The sequence below is a fragment of the Panthera leo genome, chromosome B3 (genome assembly GCF_018350215.1).
Source record: "Panthera leo isolate Ple1 chromosome B3, P.leo_Ple1_pat1.1, whole genome shotgun sequence".
Classification (NCBI taxonomy): domain Eukaryota; kingdom Metazoa; phylum Chordata; class Mammalia; order Carnivora; family Felidae; genus Panthera; species Panthera leo.
In genome coordinates, this window is record NC_056684.1 from 101,495,633 (window position 1) to 101,513,590 (window position 17,958).

The 17,958-nt window shown below is 37.4% G+C and overlaps 1 protein-coding gene across 4 annotated transcripts in view; it reads left to right on the top strand.

Annotated features, from left to right (window-relative positions):
- CGRRF1 (cell growth regulator with ring finger domain 1) overlaps positions 1–15,638 on the top strand; it is a 30,226-nt gene extending 14,588 nt beyond the window's left edge. For 3 of the 4 annotated variants that reach the window (XM_042943276.1, XM_042943275.1, XM_042943277.1), the window contains exons 3-6: positions 6,664–6,841; positions 7,248–7,395; positions 13,334–13,441; positions 13,659–14,203. In XM_042943276.1, coding sequence (XP_042799210.1) covers positions 6,664–6,841; positions 7,248–7,395; positions 13,334–13,441; positions 13,659–13,979 — 755 coding nt within the window. In that variant the 3' untranslated portion in view covers positions 13,980–14,203. Of the gene's footprint in view, positions 1–6,663; positions 6,842–7,247; positions 7,396–13,333; positions 13,442–13,658; positions 14,204–15,613 lie in introns of those variants that run through there. The other variant, XR_006203820.1, reaches the window with a different exon arrangement.
- The last annotated feature ends 2,320 nt before the right edge of the window (positions 15,639–17,958 follow it).

A 17,958-nucleotide genomic window follows, 5' to 3' on the forward strand; every position in this document is an offset into this window, starting at 1 on the left:
AATAAGATGATAGTTGTTTGTTTCTGTGCTTTTTGGAAAAGTAAACTGTCTGCAAGACTATCTAGGAACCACTGGAGTGAAAGATAGAGGGAAAGAAAAGAAAAAGAAAACAAAAGAAAAGAAGGGGGATGGGAGGGAGGAAGGAAAGAGAGAGAGAAAGAAAGAGACAGGGAGGAAGGAAAGAGGAGAAAGACAGGGAGGAAAGAGGGGAGGAAGGAAGGAAGAAATGGTTAAGTTTGCTGAGGTGGGGAGGCAGGCATAAAGAAAAGCCTCATAAAGAATGTGCTGGGTCTCTGTCTTATTTTTCTTTTCTTTTTTTCTTTCTTTCTTTCTTTCTTTCTTTCTTTCTTTCTTTCTTTCTTTCTTTCTTTCTTTTTAGTAGACTCTTGAAAGGTAAGTAGGTGTTTATCTCATGGGGTTGGGAGAAATTCTAAGTAGAGAAGAAGCATGAACAAAGCACTGCGACAGAAACAGAGAAACATTAAGTAGTTTGTTATGGAGAAAACATAGGGTGGGACAGGTAAGAGAGAAGAGTGGAGGAAGACTCAGGTTCTTTGCAGGGGCCCTCCATAGACAGATCCTATTACCAGGATAAAGAGTACGGGAGGAACAGCAGGTTTTGGAAGAAAGGTAATGAGTTCAGTTTTGAACTTCTGGACTTTGAAGTGCTTTTGTAGCAGTTAAGTAGAGATGGGTGGGCAGTTCCAGGTACAGTTCCCATAACTCTACAAAGATTTCCAGGCTGAGACCCTGTCACCTTTTATACTTGCTGACATTTCAGGTATCTTAAAAACAAACAACCCCAACCTCTCTCAGCTTTTTACCCTATTGGATCTACTGTCCCCTTTCTCTCCCTTCACAGCCAGCCTTCTCAAAAGCGAATTGCACTTGCCTTCTTCCCTTAGCCTGCTTCACTTTCCACAGATGTGATTTTTGCCTGTATCCCTCCATTGAAATGGCTTTCCCCAAGGTCACTGATGACCACTTCTGCTCCCTGACCCTGCCCTCCTGCCCCCGCAGTCAGAAAATCCAGTGGACACTTTGTAGGCCTGAGTTAACACTATCTCTGCAGTTTCACGGAGTTGACCAGTCCTTCCTTCTTGATACCCTGCTCCCTTGGCTTCTGTGACCCTTCTGCATAGCCGTCTTCCTGTTTATAACTTCCAAAATCACTTGTCGAAAAGCAGCGTACTTAGTAAATAGGGATTATCAACCTTAAGTAAATATTGATTTATAATGAAAAAATACAAAGTTTCTTATTCTTCCTTAGCTATAAGTACTACACTATTAGCCTATGAATTGGAGAGAACTGAGGACCTCTTTTTTTTTTTAATCCTCTATGGTGGATAAAGGGTTTGTTCTGACATTTTTCACGTGGGAAAACCATGTTTAAGATATGACACAGATAGATAAATAAATACATAAATTAGAAAAAGGGGTGCCTGGGTGGATCAGTCAGTTAAGCGTCTGACTCTTGATTTTGCCTCAGGTAGTGATCTCACAGTCATGAGATCAGCCCCATGTCAGGCTCCACACTGGGCATGAAGCCTGCTTAAGATTCTCTCCCTCTCCCTCAGCTCCTACCCCACTCACATGTGTGCTCTCTCTTTCTCTCTCTCTCTCAAAAAAAAAAAAAAAAGATATGACAGAGAAAATTAACCTGTTTAGAAAATATGACTAATTAAAATGTACAGAACAGTTGTAGTTCAGGGGTGCCTGGGTGGCTCAGTTGGTTAAGCCTCCCGACTCTTGGTTTTGGCTCGGGTCATGATCTCACGGTTTGTGGGCTCAAGCCCTGTGTTGGGCTCTGTGCTGTCAGTGTGGAGCCTTCTTGGGACTCTGTTTCCCCCTCTCTGCCCCTCCCCTGCTCTCTCTCAAAATAAACAAACTCATAAAAATAAATAAGAACAGTGGTAGTTCAAACAGTGGTAGTTTGGTGACCTCTGACCTCTGTGGCCAGGCACTTGGACCTGCTCCAGTGTCACATCTGGGCCTTGAGCAGGACTCCTGATATAAAAAGCTACCAGTACAAAGCCGTCCTTCCTGCCACACAGTTCCACAAGCCTGGAAACGCTGAAAAAGTAAGAACTGATTAATTGTGACCAAGCAAACACACTTGTGAGTTGGGAAGTGTGAGGAAATCCATCAATTTTCCTTTCAGGCAGAAATAGTTCCCCTGTAAATGTTAGAAGCAAATGAAAGATATCCAGTGAGTAGAAGACCTGTCAGCCACTAACCAACAATACCATTACCAAAGCACACAAAAAATTTTTTCGATGTGTGGGTTTATAGCTTGCTTCTTGACATATTTTAATTTTTAAAATACCAGTGCCTATCATTGATTGTCTTTCTTCTATGGGGAAATAAGGAGAGGGATTTTGGTGGGAATTAAATTCGGCAGAATAGAATTCATTTGTTTAAACTGTAGAACAGTGGATATCATTAAAGATGTCTAACCAGGATATTAAAATAATATTCTGGGCAATATTTGTGACATTTTAAAAGGTTATTTCATCGGATGTGTAGATAGTTTAAAAATACAGGTCCTTGGGGCACCTGGGTGGCTCAGTTCGGTTGAGCATCCAACTTCGGCTCAGGTCGTGATCTCAGGGTTCGTGGGTTCAAGCCCTGCATCGGGGTTTATGCTGACAGGGAGGAGACTGCTGTGGGTTCTCTGTCTCCCTCTCTCTCTGCCCTTCCCTGGCTTGTGCTCTCTCTCTCTGTCTCCAAAATAAATAAACATTAAAAAAAAAAAAACAGGTCCTTTTTCACCACTGTCCCCAAAGTGCTGGGTATGTAGGGGAGGGAAGGGGACTATCTGGAGACCTGATTTACTTGAAAATGAATGAGAATCAGTTTTAATCTTAGTCATTTGGCTCTCTTTACTACGGGTGGGTTGCTGGGATTTCTTTTGTTGTTACGTGGTGATACTATGTTTGGATTTATGATGTTTCCATGTCCCCAGTGTAAAAGGTTTTATGGATATGTTGGTTGAGTTGAATTCATTTGGGCCAGAAATTCTCCTGTCCCTTTGTAACAGCTTCCTTATTTTGGCTTATTTACCCTGGTGACACTTAACAAAGGTGAAAGGGTAGACAAAATGACACACATTGCATTTTGGGAGGAATTTGTGAACCTCTATTCTCTCCAACGTAAAATTTTCATCTCCCAGTACTCCAGATTTATTACCCTCATGCATGATCACCTTGTACGTTGGTTCTTTCTCAGGGTTTCTCCTCAAGAAAGTTTGTGGCTTTTCTGCTGTATTGTTTCTCCTTTCTTTAATGGCTCAACTCATTGACCATAGTTCTTGTTTTTTGCAATTTTTTGCAAGGCTGTCTCTTATGCTGGGCTTTATTTGGCTGTTACAGCTAGGCAGGTTAGGGCAGGCTGAGAGAAATCACCCCCCTTTCGGTTAGTTTAGATTCTGAATTTTCTGCTTTAAGGCCGTGTTGCAAGTCTGCTATTGCTGTTGATCTGACATGGCATTGTGTTTGCACTGAATTTTAGAAGACTAAGAAAATGTAAGAATGAGACTGTCTGCAGAACAAGTGGGAAAAACTAAAGGGAGAACAGCTTTGCCCCGGGGGGATTTGAACTGACATCAGTTAGTGTAAATCAAAACATTATCTTCTCAGTCTGTGTCCTAGACAAGTTTAGGAAAGATTGTGGAGAGTAGAATTTATAGATTCTATTCTTCTTTCTCACAAACTTATAATATTAATTTCAGAGACATACTCTGTTGAAGTCTGCTTAGTATCCAGTTGTCATTGGTCTCTGACACTCTCCCCATTTTAGTCAAGTCTTTTATGCAGCTCTGAATCTCTGGATCTCCATTTCTTTTTACACAGCAAATAAACTGGGTAGTTTTACATGTTTTAGAACTTATCCTCCCATGGTTCTTTGTTAGTGTAAGCACACACATGGGTATGGATGTCCCCTCCTGTGACATAAACGGTACTATGCTATAAACTTTCCTCCACCTTGCTTTTTTCGCTTAACAATATATTCTGAAGATCATTCCACAGTAGAATATACAGATATTTTGCTATGCTTCAATTCTTTTTTAAGAGCTGCAAAGTACTTCATTATAGAGCATTCTATATTTTATTCATTTAATCCCCTATCAATGGACATTTGGGTGGATTCCTGCATTTTGATACAACTGATGCTCCGTACATACAATTTTTCACATTTTTGCCAAGAATGTTAAATCATTTTCTGGGTTCCTTTTTTCTCTTTTTTCATTTTCTTTTATATGCCTTTTCTATTTTTTCCTTCCTTACCTACTTCATCTTTTTTTTCCTTACCTTATGTGGTTCTGTGGTAACATAAAGAAAAGGATGTATGATTTTTAATATATATATTAACTTCAAACATGTACATTTTATGTAAAATAGTATAAATGGTATATACTGATATGTTTTATTATAATATGTAAATTAATATGATGTATATTAAATTTAACATATAATATATATTTAAATGTGTATTGTGGAGTGGTTTTTTTTCAGCTATTTAATAGCTAATTGAAAAATAATAGCTAATTAAATTTTCCATTTTTTTTTAAGTTTATTTATTTATTTTGAAAGAGAGAAAGAGAGAATCCCAAGCAGGCTCTAGCACTCAGTGCAGAGCCCAACATGGGGCTCAGTCTCACAACCATGAGGTCATGACCTGAGCCAAAATCAAGAGTCTGATACTTAACTGACTGAGCCACCCAGGCACCGCAAAATTTCCCATTGTTGAATTAATACCCAATGATTAGAATCATATAAAACTTTGAAATCAAATTCTGTTCCAATTACCTATGCAAAGTTCCTGCCAATTAAAATTTTTGCCTAACTGTGATTAGAAATTATACTATGTCATTGCTAGTATGCATACCCCCAATCTGAAACTCTATGTACATACTACTGATTACTGAGCAGAAAAGTGAAAAACTCAATTTTTGGCATCCTGTAGAACATCTTATGTTTGTGTATATCCTTCCAACACATACTCTTGATCACCTTTTAAAAAACACATAATGGGGCACCTGGGTGGCTCAGTTGGTTGAGAGTCCGACTTAGGCTCAGGTCATGATCTCATGGTTCATGAGTTCAAGCCCCACATCAGGCTCACTGCTGTCAGCCTGTCAGTGCAGACAGAGCCTGCTTTGAATCCTCTGTATCCTCTCTCTGCTCCTCCCCAGCTTGTGCTCTCCCCAAAATAAATAAATATTAAAAATAAATAAATAAATAAGTATCCAAAAAATTATAAATAAAACAAAAAAAAATTACACAACGTATCAATCAGAATTCCTATTAGCATATGTGCTGCCGAAGTGAGCACAAGAATTCCTATTAGCAAGCAACAGAAATGACCTCAATAAAAGGATACTGGGTCGCTGACAGAATTGCCAGTAGGTTTGGAGAGCCAGAATCAGAGACCAAGGCTATTCAGCCAAGAACAGTGCTCCAAACCATGTACTCAAAAAAAAAAAATTTTTTTTAATGTTTATTTATTTTTGAGAGAGAGAGAGAGAGAGAGAGAGAGAGAGAGAGAATGCGAGTGGGGGAGGGGCAGAGAGAGAGGGAGACACAGAATCCGAAGCAGGCTCCAGGCTCTGAGCTGTCAGCACAGAGCCGACATGGGGCTCAAACTCACTAACCGCGAGATCGTGACCTGAGACAAAGTCGGACGCTTAACCGACTGAGCCACCCAAGTGCCCCTCGAACCGTGTACTTTTGATCTAGTAAGTCCAGTGCCACCGAGCACCAGATACCGCACTTTCCACTAACAGCTGTAGAAGACACTAGATATTGCTGCCCTTGAACTTGATACTGCTGCAACTGCCATAAGCAAGGGAAAAAATCATACAGGTGGCACACAGTAAGTCCTATGTAAGTGTTTAATAAATAGGTAAAATGATACAATTTGTAGGTCTGCTTATAATTTACTTTTTCCACTTAATCAGGTTTACTCAAATTGTAATTTTTTTTTATGCTGAAAGCAAATAAATGAATGAGGACGTTGCTATTAAGCTCTTCATGTTTTGGAATCCCCATTCTTTCCCTAGGATATTTTGCATATTACATGGGACATTAACTGTATGACAAGAACATATATTAATGTTGTCAGTATGTATATTAATATTAGTAAGGCTTGACTGCTCTTTAATATTTTTTCCTACTGCAGTGGTCATCTTGTGGACCCCATGAGTTAGGTGTGTCCACTTTCAGAGACAGCTCTGCTCTGAAGGTTGTATATATCCACTTTTGGAGACAGCACTACTGTTTCTTGTCATTAGGATTATATATGCTGTTAGAGTGGTAGGTTACCAATAGTGAATGATATTTCAGTTTTTAAGATGTATGTGAGAGAAGTCTTTAAGTCACACACTCAAAATGAACTTGATAATTTCTAAGTATAAATGTGTAAATAATAAAGAGTTTACTGATGGTGCTTCAAAATCGTGTAGATGTGGAAGTTTTTATATCACTTGTTTAGGGACCAGTTCCTTCATTTACAGGCACATACCCTTTAATGAGTTCCTTTTATGACATCACCTTGGCCAGCATCCAAAAGGAAGCTTTTGTTATTCACTGTGTACCATTGTATTAGAAATTACATTAGGTAATTTTCTTCTCTTTGTCTTCTTTTCTTCTTTGTTTTCTACAGCTGGCATAACTTTGACAACAGATTGCCTTGAAGATAGCCTCCTTACATGCTATTGGGGGTGCAGTGTTCAAAAGTTCTATGAAGCTCTACAGAAGCACTTTTATTGCTTCCGAATAAGCACTCCCCAAGCACTGGAAGATGCTCTGTATAGTGAATATCTTTATCAAGAACAGTATTTGTATCCTTTTATCTGATATATCCATTGACAAATGAAAATTTTATTTTATTTTTTTTAATTTTATTAAAAAAAATTTTTTTTAACCTTTATTTATTTTTGAAAGAGACCAAGTGTGAGCAGGGGAGAGGCAGAGAGAGAGGGAGACACAGAATCTGAAGCAGGCTCCAGGCTCCGAGCTGTCAGCACAGAGCCCGATGCCGGGCTCAAACTCACAAACTATGATATCGTGACCTGAGCCGAAGTCAGATGCTTAACCGACAGAGCCACCCAGGCACCTTGACAAATGAAAATTTTAGACATTAGACTTTTTATGGGTAAAATAAACTATTTGCTAAGTTACTGTTACCTTTGGTGTATTACTGTATTTTTGGTTACAGTGTCAATTTACCTTTACATTTTCAAAAAGTATTAAAAAGGACAGCAAAGAAGAAATATATTGCCAGTTACCAAGAGATACTAAAATTGAAGACTTTGGTTCTGTGCCCAGATCTCGCTATCCATTGGTAGCACTGTTGACCCTAGCTGATGAGGATGACCGAGAAATTTATGATATTGTAAGTAATTTTAAAATTCTGGAAAAATTCCTTCGAGTGATTTGGATGATAGGTCATAATTATTTGGCAAATAAAAAAAGTTTTCTTGTAATTCTTGAGGACATACATTTGGCCCAGACACATTTTTCTTAAAAAAGGAATCCATGGGAAATACAGTTGTATGATTTTTATACATATAACAGCTCCTTCAGAGTATGACTTTTCTTTCTCCATATGTTATAAGAATATGATATTATTTAAAAAACAAAAGGTATATTGTAGTTGGCTAGATTTTGGGAAGCATGTTTATTCTTAACATTTTTAACACTGAGTAAATAAGCATTGGAATCATCTGCAGTGCTCAATTTTAAGAGTGTTCCCTCTTTTCTTTGCATGCTTACAGTCACCTTGTTTCCGTCTTAGCCCCTGCCACATCTGCATCCTATATGTGTTTGGTTCCTATATTTTCAGTAATCTCCATTTCTCATTATGTGCTAATTATTTCTTTAGTCTGGTAGTTTGTCCCTATTAGGAAGATAAAATCATCTTAGAGATCTAAGAGGACCTGAGCCCTGACATTCCTCTAAGTATAGTAGAGGCTTATACATGAAGTAAACTTTTGGTGAAATCCTTTCATGGTAAGAATGCCCTTATACACAATTTAGTACTTGTCAGAAGTGCATGATACAGATATGTTTATTAATAAAGATATGGTAACATTTTATGATACTTTCTAAAGTACACAGTATATTCGCTAACATTAACTCATTTACTTCTTCCAACAACCTTGTGTGTTAGGACCAATATTCTTTTTATAAAGACTGAAATAGAGTCTGAAGAAAAATCTCAGTCATTCAGGAAGAGATGGAACCAGGGCTTGATGTAATAAGCCTTTGTAGTCCTGTGCCAAGTGCCTTTAAAAAAATTTTTTTTAAGGAATATCTCCTCGAAACAAGTGTACATTTTCTTGCATTTGGAAGGTGCAGACCCTTATTGAGAAATCTAGACCCTGCTCATACAGTTTGGGTTTTTAGCCTTACCAAGTTGAAGTTCCATTGAACCGAAGTCAGTTTGGTTTTTCTAAATTAGTCATACTAATAGTGGTGTGTTTCCAGAACCTAATAATACACTGCATGGAACACAGTAGGTGCTCACTAAACTTGATGCGGGGGGGGGGGGGGGGGGGACACCATACCAAGCAATGTTGGTGAACCTCATGGAGCTTGACAGCAGGTCAGTTGAATGTGCATGAGGAGTGAGGAGTGCATAGGAGAGATCCTCTGGTTTCCTCCCCTTCCTGCCCTTCACCCCCAGCCCCCCACCCCTTTCCAGTTGAAGGTAAATAAGAACTGTCAGGTTGGTGTTTCATATTTCCAGCCTCTGTTCTTTATCCTGCCCACCCCAGCAAGGTATCCCTTCCATCACCACTGTGCCTCCCATGTCTTCTCTGCTCCCCTACTTCCTTCCACTCATTCAGAACAGATAGGGTCAGATCTGTCACCTTCCTCCCAGCTTCTCCTTTTGGTTTCTTTTCCGCTCACTGAGGGGAAAACCTAGGGAACCTATCTGTTTAAGGTATTCAGTGTCTTCTTCGTTTTCTAACTTTCTTCCTCGGTCTAAACAGAGGAGAGTGTGTATGTGTTAAAATGTATATAACATAAAATTTACTGTTTTAATCACTTTCCAGTGTACAGGTCAATGGCATTATAAACAGGGAAAGATTTGCTATCAGGTCCCTGATCCAACTGGAATGAAACCTTTGTGGCCCAGCTGTACATGTGGGAAGCTCATTCCCACAGGGGAGCCGGTGTCCGGCCCTCAAGGGTTAATAGGCATTTTCTTTTTACTTTTGTTTATTTTTTTCAATGTTTATTTATTTATTTTGAGAAAGAGTGCGAGCAGGGGAGGGACAGAGAAAGAATCCCAAGCGGGCTCTGCACTGTCAGTGCAGACTCTGATATGGGGCTTGAACTCATAAATCATGAGATAATGACCTGAGCTCAAATCAAGAGTCTAACCCTTAACCAAGTGAACCACCCAGGTGCCCCACTTTTCCTTTTAAAGTGTCCCTGCCTGGGTCCTCCCCTGGGTCTTTTCTTCTTCTCAGGCTCCCTCCCCTTTGTCCTGTTAATCTTGCTTCTTATCTCTCAGATTGGGCCTAATATTGGAACTAAAGCATATTTGTTAATATAGTATGTATTAATGTTGTCTGTCCTTAATTTTAAAAGCAAACCAAACATTTGGTTTTTCAATATTTTATCTGGGGGTGAGAGTCTAAATATATATATAAATATATATATATTTTATTTAGGTAGATTAAGGAAAGCAGGGTTGTTATTGCAATATTTTGACTTTGAAATTTTTTTCATTTTTACTCAATTATATTAAATTTCTGTATTACTCAAATAATATATGTTTGTGGCAGGAAATAGAATTAGAAAATCTAGATAAGCCAGAAGGAAAAAAGCATAATCTCCTATATTGTGTCATCCAAAGTTAACCACTGTGAATATTTGTCTGTATCTTTGCAGACCTTTATATATGTAATTTTTAAACAAAAACAAAAAATTATATGTACTATTCTGAGACATGTTTTCATTTAGTATATTTTGAGCATCTTTTCCATACCAGATTTATATCTATAGCTACCTATGTATTTATAACTCGCATGATAGTAGCTTCTGAAGCTTTTAGTATTAAATCCAATGGCAGGATTGTTCATGTGAGATGATAACATTCTACCAATCCTGTCATTTTGATTCAGTATTGCAAGCTTCTGAAACCATTAACCAAATTATGAAATCCTGATAGAGCTATAAACAATATTATATGTTTACAGCCATAGAAGGGTTCTGTTTTTAAACTTTTTCTTTGCATATAATTTCAGAAACTTGCAAAAACAAAGAAGCAGAAGAACAGCCCTATACCTTTTACCGAGACCTCCTATTGTTAATTATTAACATTTGCACTGTTTGCACCATTACTTGCCTATGTGTGTGTATTTTTTTAAATGAATTGAGAAGTTGTATGAATGATTCTTTACCCTAAATATTTTAGTGTGTATTTCCTGATAATAGAAATGTTCTCTTATATAAACACAACATAGTTATCAACTTTATAAATCTGACATTGATAAAATATTTGATCCAACCTATTACCTATATTCCAATATGTCAGTGGGTTTAGCAGTCTTCGTTACAGCATGTTTTTCCCACCAGTACACGTTCTAGTCTGGAGTCAGATACTGTTTGTCATGTATCTTTAACCTCTTTTAACCTAGAACTATTTTCATAGCCTGTTTGTCTTTTACAACATTAGTATTTTTAAAAAATGTTTACTTATTTATTTTGAGAGAAAGAGAGAGAGAGTGTGTGTGCATGCATGGCATGGGATCAGGGGAGGGGCTTAGAGAAGAAGGGAAAAGATCTTAAGCAGTCTCCACCCTGTCAGTGCAGAGCTGGACAAGTGGCTGGATCTCTTGAACCCTGAGGTCATGACCCCAGCCGAAACCAAGAGTCAGATGTTTAACCAGCTGAGCCACTCATGCAACTCATGACATTAGCATTTTTGAAGAGTATAGTCACATGCACCCTTTTTGTAAAATAGTACAGTTCTCATTTTGTGTGTCTGATGTTTCATCATGATTAGATTGGAGTTGTGCATTTTCAGCCAGTCTACTTCACAGGTGATGATGTGTGCTTTTCAGGGCGGCACCTTTCCAGGCATGGGCAGTTCTTTCCCCTCATTAGGGATGTTCATTTTGATCTCTTGGCAAGGTGTTGTTTAATTTCTCGTCTCTTCAATTTTTTCCCCTCTCTTGCAAATAGTAAGCAGTTGGTGTAGGAGGGGCACTTTTAAGACCATGCAAATATTCCAGTTTTTATGAGAATTTCCCCCTGGATATAATATCCCTTGATAATTCTTACCAGATTTTATCTTTACTATCATGGTTGCAAAAATGATTGTTTTCCAACTCCAGCCCTTCAATCAGCCCTCAGTATTCTACTATAAGCAAGAGACCTCCCATTTATGTATTTATTATCCATACAGCCTCAGGAATTCCTCTTTTCCCCCAGTGGTTTATAATTCATTACTGAATTTAATTATTTTGGTGCTCAACTGCCCTCTCCTTACTTTCTGCCTGAAGATTTATAGTCAAACTCTGTGTCCATAAATTACTCAGATTAGTTCTCCTAAAAGTCAAAAAATACTGTATAAATTAGAGGTGTACTCAGGTGTTGCTCTCATCCCTTCCTCCCATTCTTATACACCCCAAATCTTATAGATAACCAAGTTCATTGTTTTCTCATTTATCCCTTCTATGTTTCTGATTGTAATAATGAGAAGATACACATGTATATATTTTTTCTTATTTTCTCTCTTACTCAAAAGGTATCACACTTTATATACTAAACATGTTCCTGCTTTTTTTACTTCATAATATCTCCTGGAAACCACTCCAGATCAGTTCATACAGCTCTTCCTCACTTTGTTTTTCACAGCTGCATAGCACTCCATTGTATGCAGGATGTATGGGTACCACAGTTATTTAGCCAATCTCCTGTAGTTGGACATTCAGATAATTTCCAGTATCGTGCAATAACAAATAATCTTGCATTGAATAATCTGTGCATATGTATTTTCATATTGTTGAGGTTGTGTGGTTGGAGGGTAAGGGTATGTCATTTTGTTACATATTGCCAAATTCCCCTCCATTGGGATTATACCCTTGGAATTGTATCTTTTTTTTTCTTTTTTATACATTCCACTAGCAATATATGAGAGTAACTATTTCTTCATAGAGTATATTAACAAACAGTTGAAATCTATTAATCCAATGAGTGAGAAGTGATATCTCAGTGGTTTTAATTTGTATTTTGTCATATTGTGAGTGAAATTGAAGATCTTTTTTTTTTTTTAGTTTATTTCTTTTGAGAGCAAGAGAAAGAGAGATTGAGCATGAGTGGAGGAGGGGGAGAGGGAGGGAGAGATGGAATCTCTAGCCAATTCCACACCACCGTCTTTTAATATGGCTAAGGACCATATTTATATTTTTTGAGTAAATTGTCTATTCATATTTTTTACCCATTTTCAATAGGATTTTTGGTTACTTTTTACCAGTATTTAAAAGTTCTTCATAACTTAGGGATATTGTAAATATTCCAGTTCTTCAGATGTCTTTTGACCTTGCCTATGGTGCTTTTTGGTATACAAGTTTTCAATTTTTATACAGTCAAATGCGTCTGCCTCTGGGTCTGTGTCATAGTTAGAAAGTCTTTCACTACACTGAGAATAAAAAGGAATTCACATTTTTTCTTCTAGTGCTTGCACAGTTTTTTTTTCTTTTGTACAATTAGATTTCTTATGCTTTTGGAGTTTATTTTTATGTATGATTATGAGAAATGCATATAATTTTATATTTTTCCAAACCGCTGTCCAGTTGTCCAGTGCTTTTCATTAAAAAGACTATTTGCCCAATGATTTCAGATCCCACCTTTATCATACTTGTATAGAAAGTTGGGTCTGTTTCTGAACTGTTCTGTTCTAGCCGCCTGTCTGTTCATGTGCCTGTACCATATTATTTTAGTTTTAGAGGCTTTGTAGTATGTTTTAATATCTGACTGGGCTCAGTCCTCCCCACAGCTTTCTTTTCAGTATTTTCCTAGCTATAGTTATGTATTATTTTTCAATGAGAATTTTTGAGTTAACTCATATAACTCTATGAAAAAGCTCATTGATATTTTTGTTGGGATGGCATTAAATTTATAATTTTGAATATAACTAAAAATAACTGGCAAAAATATTGCCACTATTGAAATATTGTTCAGTAATTGATCCTTTTTAATGATTGTGATTTAAATAAAATGTTGTAAGTTTTCCAATTTGTCAACCTTTTATTTTTATTTCATATGCCTATGAAATAATGTAAGTACTGACTGGTATTTAATTTTTATTTTAGATTTCCATGGTGTCAGTAATTCATATTCCTGATAAGACTTATAAACTTTCCTGTAGAATATTATATCAATATTTACTCCTGGCTCAAGGTCAATTTCATGATCTTAAGGTAAGTACCCTGTCATCTTTCTCTGTCCCTTTTGTTTGCAGAGTTTCAAAGAATGACTATTTAGAAAGAGATAATGTTTCTCAGTTAGTCACAGAGTTAGCTGTTGTTTGCTACTGGGTTTGCTAACTCACAAATTTTTAGCAGCTTTTATGACTCCCAGATTTAAAAGGTAATTGTCATTTGTGTTTATCCTTAAACTTGTTTCTTTGGTTTCCAGCAACTTTTCATGTCTGCAAATAGTAACTCCACTCCCTCCAGCAATTCCTCTCCAGGAGAAAAAAGCACAGACCAAAGTTTGCTAGAAAAGGCTGGACTGTCTGAAAGTGAAGTGGAGCCCCCTGAGGAGAATAGCAAGGACTGTGTCGTTTGCCAGAACGGGACTGTGAACTGGGTGCTTCTGCCGTGTAGACACACGTGTTTGTGTGATGGCTGCGTTAGGTATTTTCAGCAGTGCCCTATGTGCAGGCAATTTGTGCAGGAATCTTTTGCACTTTGCAGTCAGAAGGAGCAAGAGAAAGACAAACGGAAAGCTCTTTGAGAGTATTGTTAAAACTGAAAAGTACACCTTCCACTGAAGATGTCGAATTTGTGTTCTTGGAATTAATTGTCACGTGGAATCTACAGTATTGACCATCAGTGAAAATTCTATTTTAACTTCACATTTGTATGGTACATGGATGATGAAATTAATTCCTTCCTGTTCACTATGGTAAATACTGGAATACCATCTGTGTTGATAACATAAAAATTCATTCAACTCTTGAGAAGAATGTAAATGTTTGGCCTTTTATCAGCTAGAAGGTTTCATATAATGTTGATTAGGAAAAATCTTAAAAGCAATTCATCTAAAATTTGAGGAGGTAAATGCCTCAAGATTTCTGGATGTTCTGCCTTTGACATAATCTGGAGTGGAATTTGGGAAAAATTGAATTCTTCCTAAAGTAATTGTATGTTCCCCATTTTATAAAGGCGTAGGACAGGGCTTCCAACTTTAAAACTTTTCCGAAAATAACAGTTTTTATAAATATCCATATAATGGTTTTTAATTTTCCTTATAGTCACATAAACACAAGTCTTAATTTTAATATAGCTTCTTAAATCATAAATGCAAGATACAATTCTTGACTGTTCTCAGTATATCATAGATTAAAATGATACTCATCTGTAGGAGGCAGATATATGAAACATATAATAAAATTTCTTGGCTAATTAAATTTGTTGTCAAATATGATTAGGTTAGCAGAATGTGACCTATCAGGGAAGATCTGTGAGACTCGTAATGCCTTACCTTAGATTTCCTCCCGCATAGCAAATCCATCCAAAACTGGAGAGGTTTTGGATCCAGAAAAACTGCTAAGAGAAACAAATAACTATTTTTTCCTAGCGTATTTTTATTCCACATAAACCCATATCTTTCAGAACAGTCACATGATAGGCAAAAAGCCCCATCCCCCATGCTTTCCAAGATGACGAAGAAAAAGGCAAATCAGAACTTTCTGTGTCTTCAGGGGAAATTATCTTCAGTCACTAAGAAATTAGATCACAGCAAATAAACTGAACTTCAGGGAGATTTTCAAGACTTTTTTGTCCTGTTTGTATTAGAATAATGCCTTATCTTTGTATCAGTGTTTTTACATAATGTCATTTCATTTTAATCAAATACAACACTCTGAAAAAGACATTACCTATTCTCCATTGTATACACCAAATCAAACTTTCGTCTCTGTTCAATAGCTATGTAATAAACACGTTCTAGGGGCCAGATTCCTTTGGGGGTCTGGGCTACAAAGAATCAGGCAAGACTTCTGACCCCTAAGTATTTGTGCCTCCAAGGAGCACTGACAGCATATCCCACCTCAGAAATTCCTTGAGCTCTGTTCCAACAGTACCACTGGAAGGAGGGCCATTAAAAGTCTGCCACAGTCAGCTAGCAACAGTTCATCTGGGAAACTCACTTGGGTGAAAATTGGGGAATTCCTCAGAGATCATTTTGCCCATGTCAGCCATCCTGTTTCTCTTCACAGATCTGTCCAAGACATAGTTGCTTTCTTATATGCGATGGATTCCACCTGCAATCTTCCTCCATTCCTCGTAATTTTTTTATTGTAGTAAAATATACATAACAGAAAATTTACCATTTTAACTATTTTTTTTAATGTTTATTTTTGAGAGAACGAGCACAAGCGGGGGAGAGGCAGAGAGAAAAGAGGATCTGAAGCAGGCTCTGCGCTGACAGCAGAGAGCCCGACGTGGGGCTCAAACTCACAAAGTGAGAGGAGATGACCTGAGCCGAAGTCATGCTTAACCGGCTGAGCAACCCAGGCACCCCCCATTTTAACTGTTTTTAAGTGTACAGTTCAGTGACCTTAAGCATATTCACATTGTTGTGTGACCATCATCAGTATCCATCTTCAGAATTTTTTTATCATGCGAAACTGAAATTCTATACCCATTAAATACTGACACCCCATGCCCTCTCTTTTCAGCCTTTGACTATTGGAGGTACTTCATATATATGGAATTACACAATATTTGTCCTTTTGTGTCTGACATTTCACTGGGTATAATGTCTTCAAGTTCATCTGTGCTATGGCATATATCAGAATTTCCTTCATTTTTAAGGCTGACTAATATTCCGTTGTATGTATATACCACATTTTGTTTAGGTATTCACCCATCATTTTTTATAATTCTTAAAGATGATTTGCCCTTATCTCCTCTTGCTGTGACTAAAGTAATTGATTTTCCTGCCCTTGGTAGTAATAAATATGAATAATTTGGTAGGTAATCAAGTAAAAACGAGTGCACTGACACCTAAAGGCTTATTTCAGCATTTTCCAGTAGCAGTGAATAAGTGACATTTTGTAGGAATATCTATAAAAGCATTGTATTTGAATGCGTTGTTGGAGAAAGTATTTGGCTTATATAGATTAGTAGCTACTTCCCAAAGATATATAAAATTTATCATCCTAACCATTTTTAAATGTACAGTTTAGTAGTGTTAAGTATATTTGCATTCTTGTGCAACAAATCTCCAGAACTTTTTTATCTTGCAAAACTGAAACTATACTCATTAAACTGGACCTCTCCTCACTACAGCCTACCACCATTCACAGTATAATTGTGGTTTTGATTTGCATTTCCCTAATGGCTTAATGATGTTGAGCATCTTTTCAAATGTTTATTGGCCATTTGTATACCTATTCAGATCCTTTGCCCATTGGGTTGACTTTTTATTATTGGCTTGTAGAAGCTTATATTCTAGATGGAAATCTTTTATCAGATACATGATTTACAAATATTCTCCATTCTTTGGGCTGTCTTTTCACCTTCTTGATGGTGTCCTTTGAAGCACAAAAGTTTTTGGGATTTTTTTCTGTTTAACATTTTTATTTATTTTTGAGAGAGAGAGAGAGAGAGAGAGACAGAGTGTGAGCGGGGGAGGGGGAGGGGCAGAGAGAGGGAGACACATCTGAATCTGAAGCAGGCTCCAGGCTCTGAGCTGTCAGCACAGAGCCTGAAGCAGGGCTTGAACCCACAAACTACGAGATCATGACCTGAGCTGGTTGGATGCTCAACCGACTGAGCCACCCAGGCTCCCCGAAGCACAAAAGTTTTTAACTCTGCTGAAGTGCAACGTATCTATTCTTTCTCTTGTTACTTGTGCTTTTGTTGTCATAACTAAGAAGACTTGGCCCAAGTTAAGGTCACAAAGATTTACTCATATTTCGTTCCAAGGATTTTACCATTTAGTTCTAGGATTAATTTTGAGTTAAATTTTATATATCGTGTGAGGGAGGGGGTTCAGCTACATTCTTTTGCAGGTAGATCCTCAACAAATACTAGCAAACTGAATTCAACAATAGGTAAAACAAACCCCATGATCACATGAAATTTATTCCAGGGATGTAAGGATGTTTCAATATATGCAAATCAATGTGACACGCCACATTCACAAATGAGGGATAAAAATAATAAGATCATCTTAATAAATGCAGAAAAAGCACTTGACAAAATCCACCATCCATTAATGATAAAAACTCTCCACAAACAGTATAGAGGTAAGGTATCTCACCACCCATCCAAGTGAATTCCACAAGGCTAAGTAAGGACTTCCATTTATCTTGTTGATCCTCTATCTCTAGCACCAAGAACAGCAGCTAGTTCAAAATAGGCCTTCCACGTATTTGTTGAATGAATAAGTGATTGAATGAATGAACAGTGTTTTGGGAGTAGAAACAGGAACAGGAGAGTCTGGACTCTGTTGAGCAACAATCTAATGGGAAAGGTAGACATGTCCTCTCAGGTTCACCAATTGTTGCCATTCACTGTACCCAAGCTGGAACCATAAGAGTTACCCTAGACTCCTCATTCCCTTACTCAAAAATTTACCAACCCTTTAGATCCTTATTCTCAACTGGATTACTGTAATAGCATCTTGATCCTGATTTTCCCATCTTCAGACTTTCCCCATTTCAAAATCCAAACCATCCTCAAAACTTATGTTATTGACATTT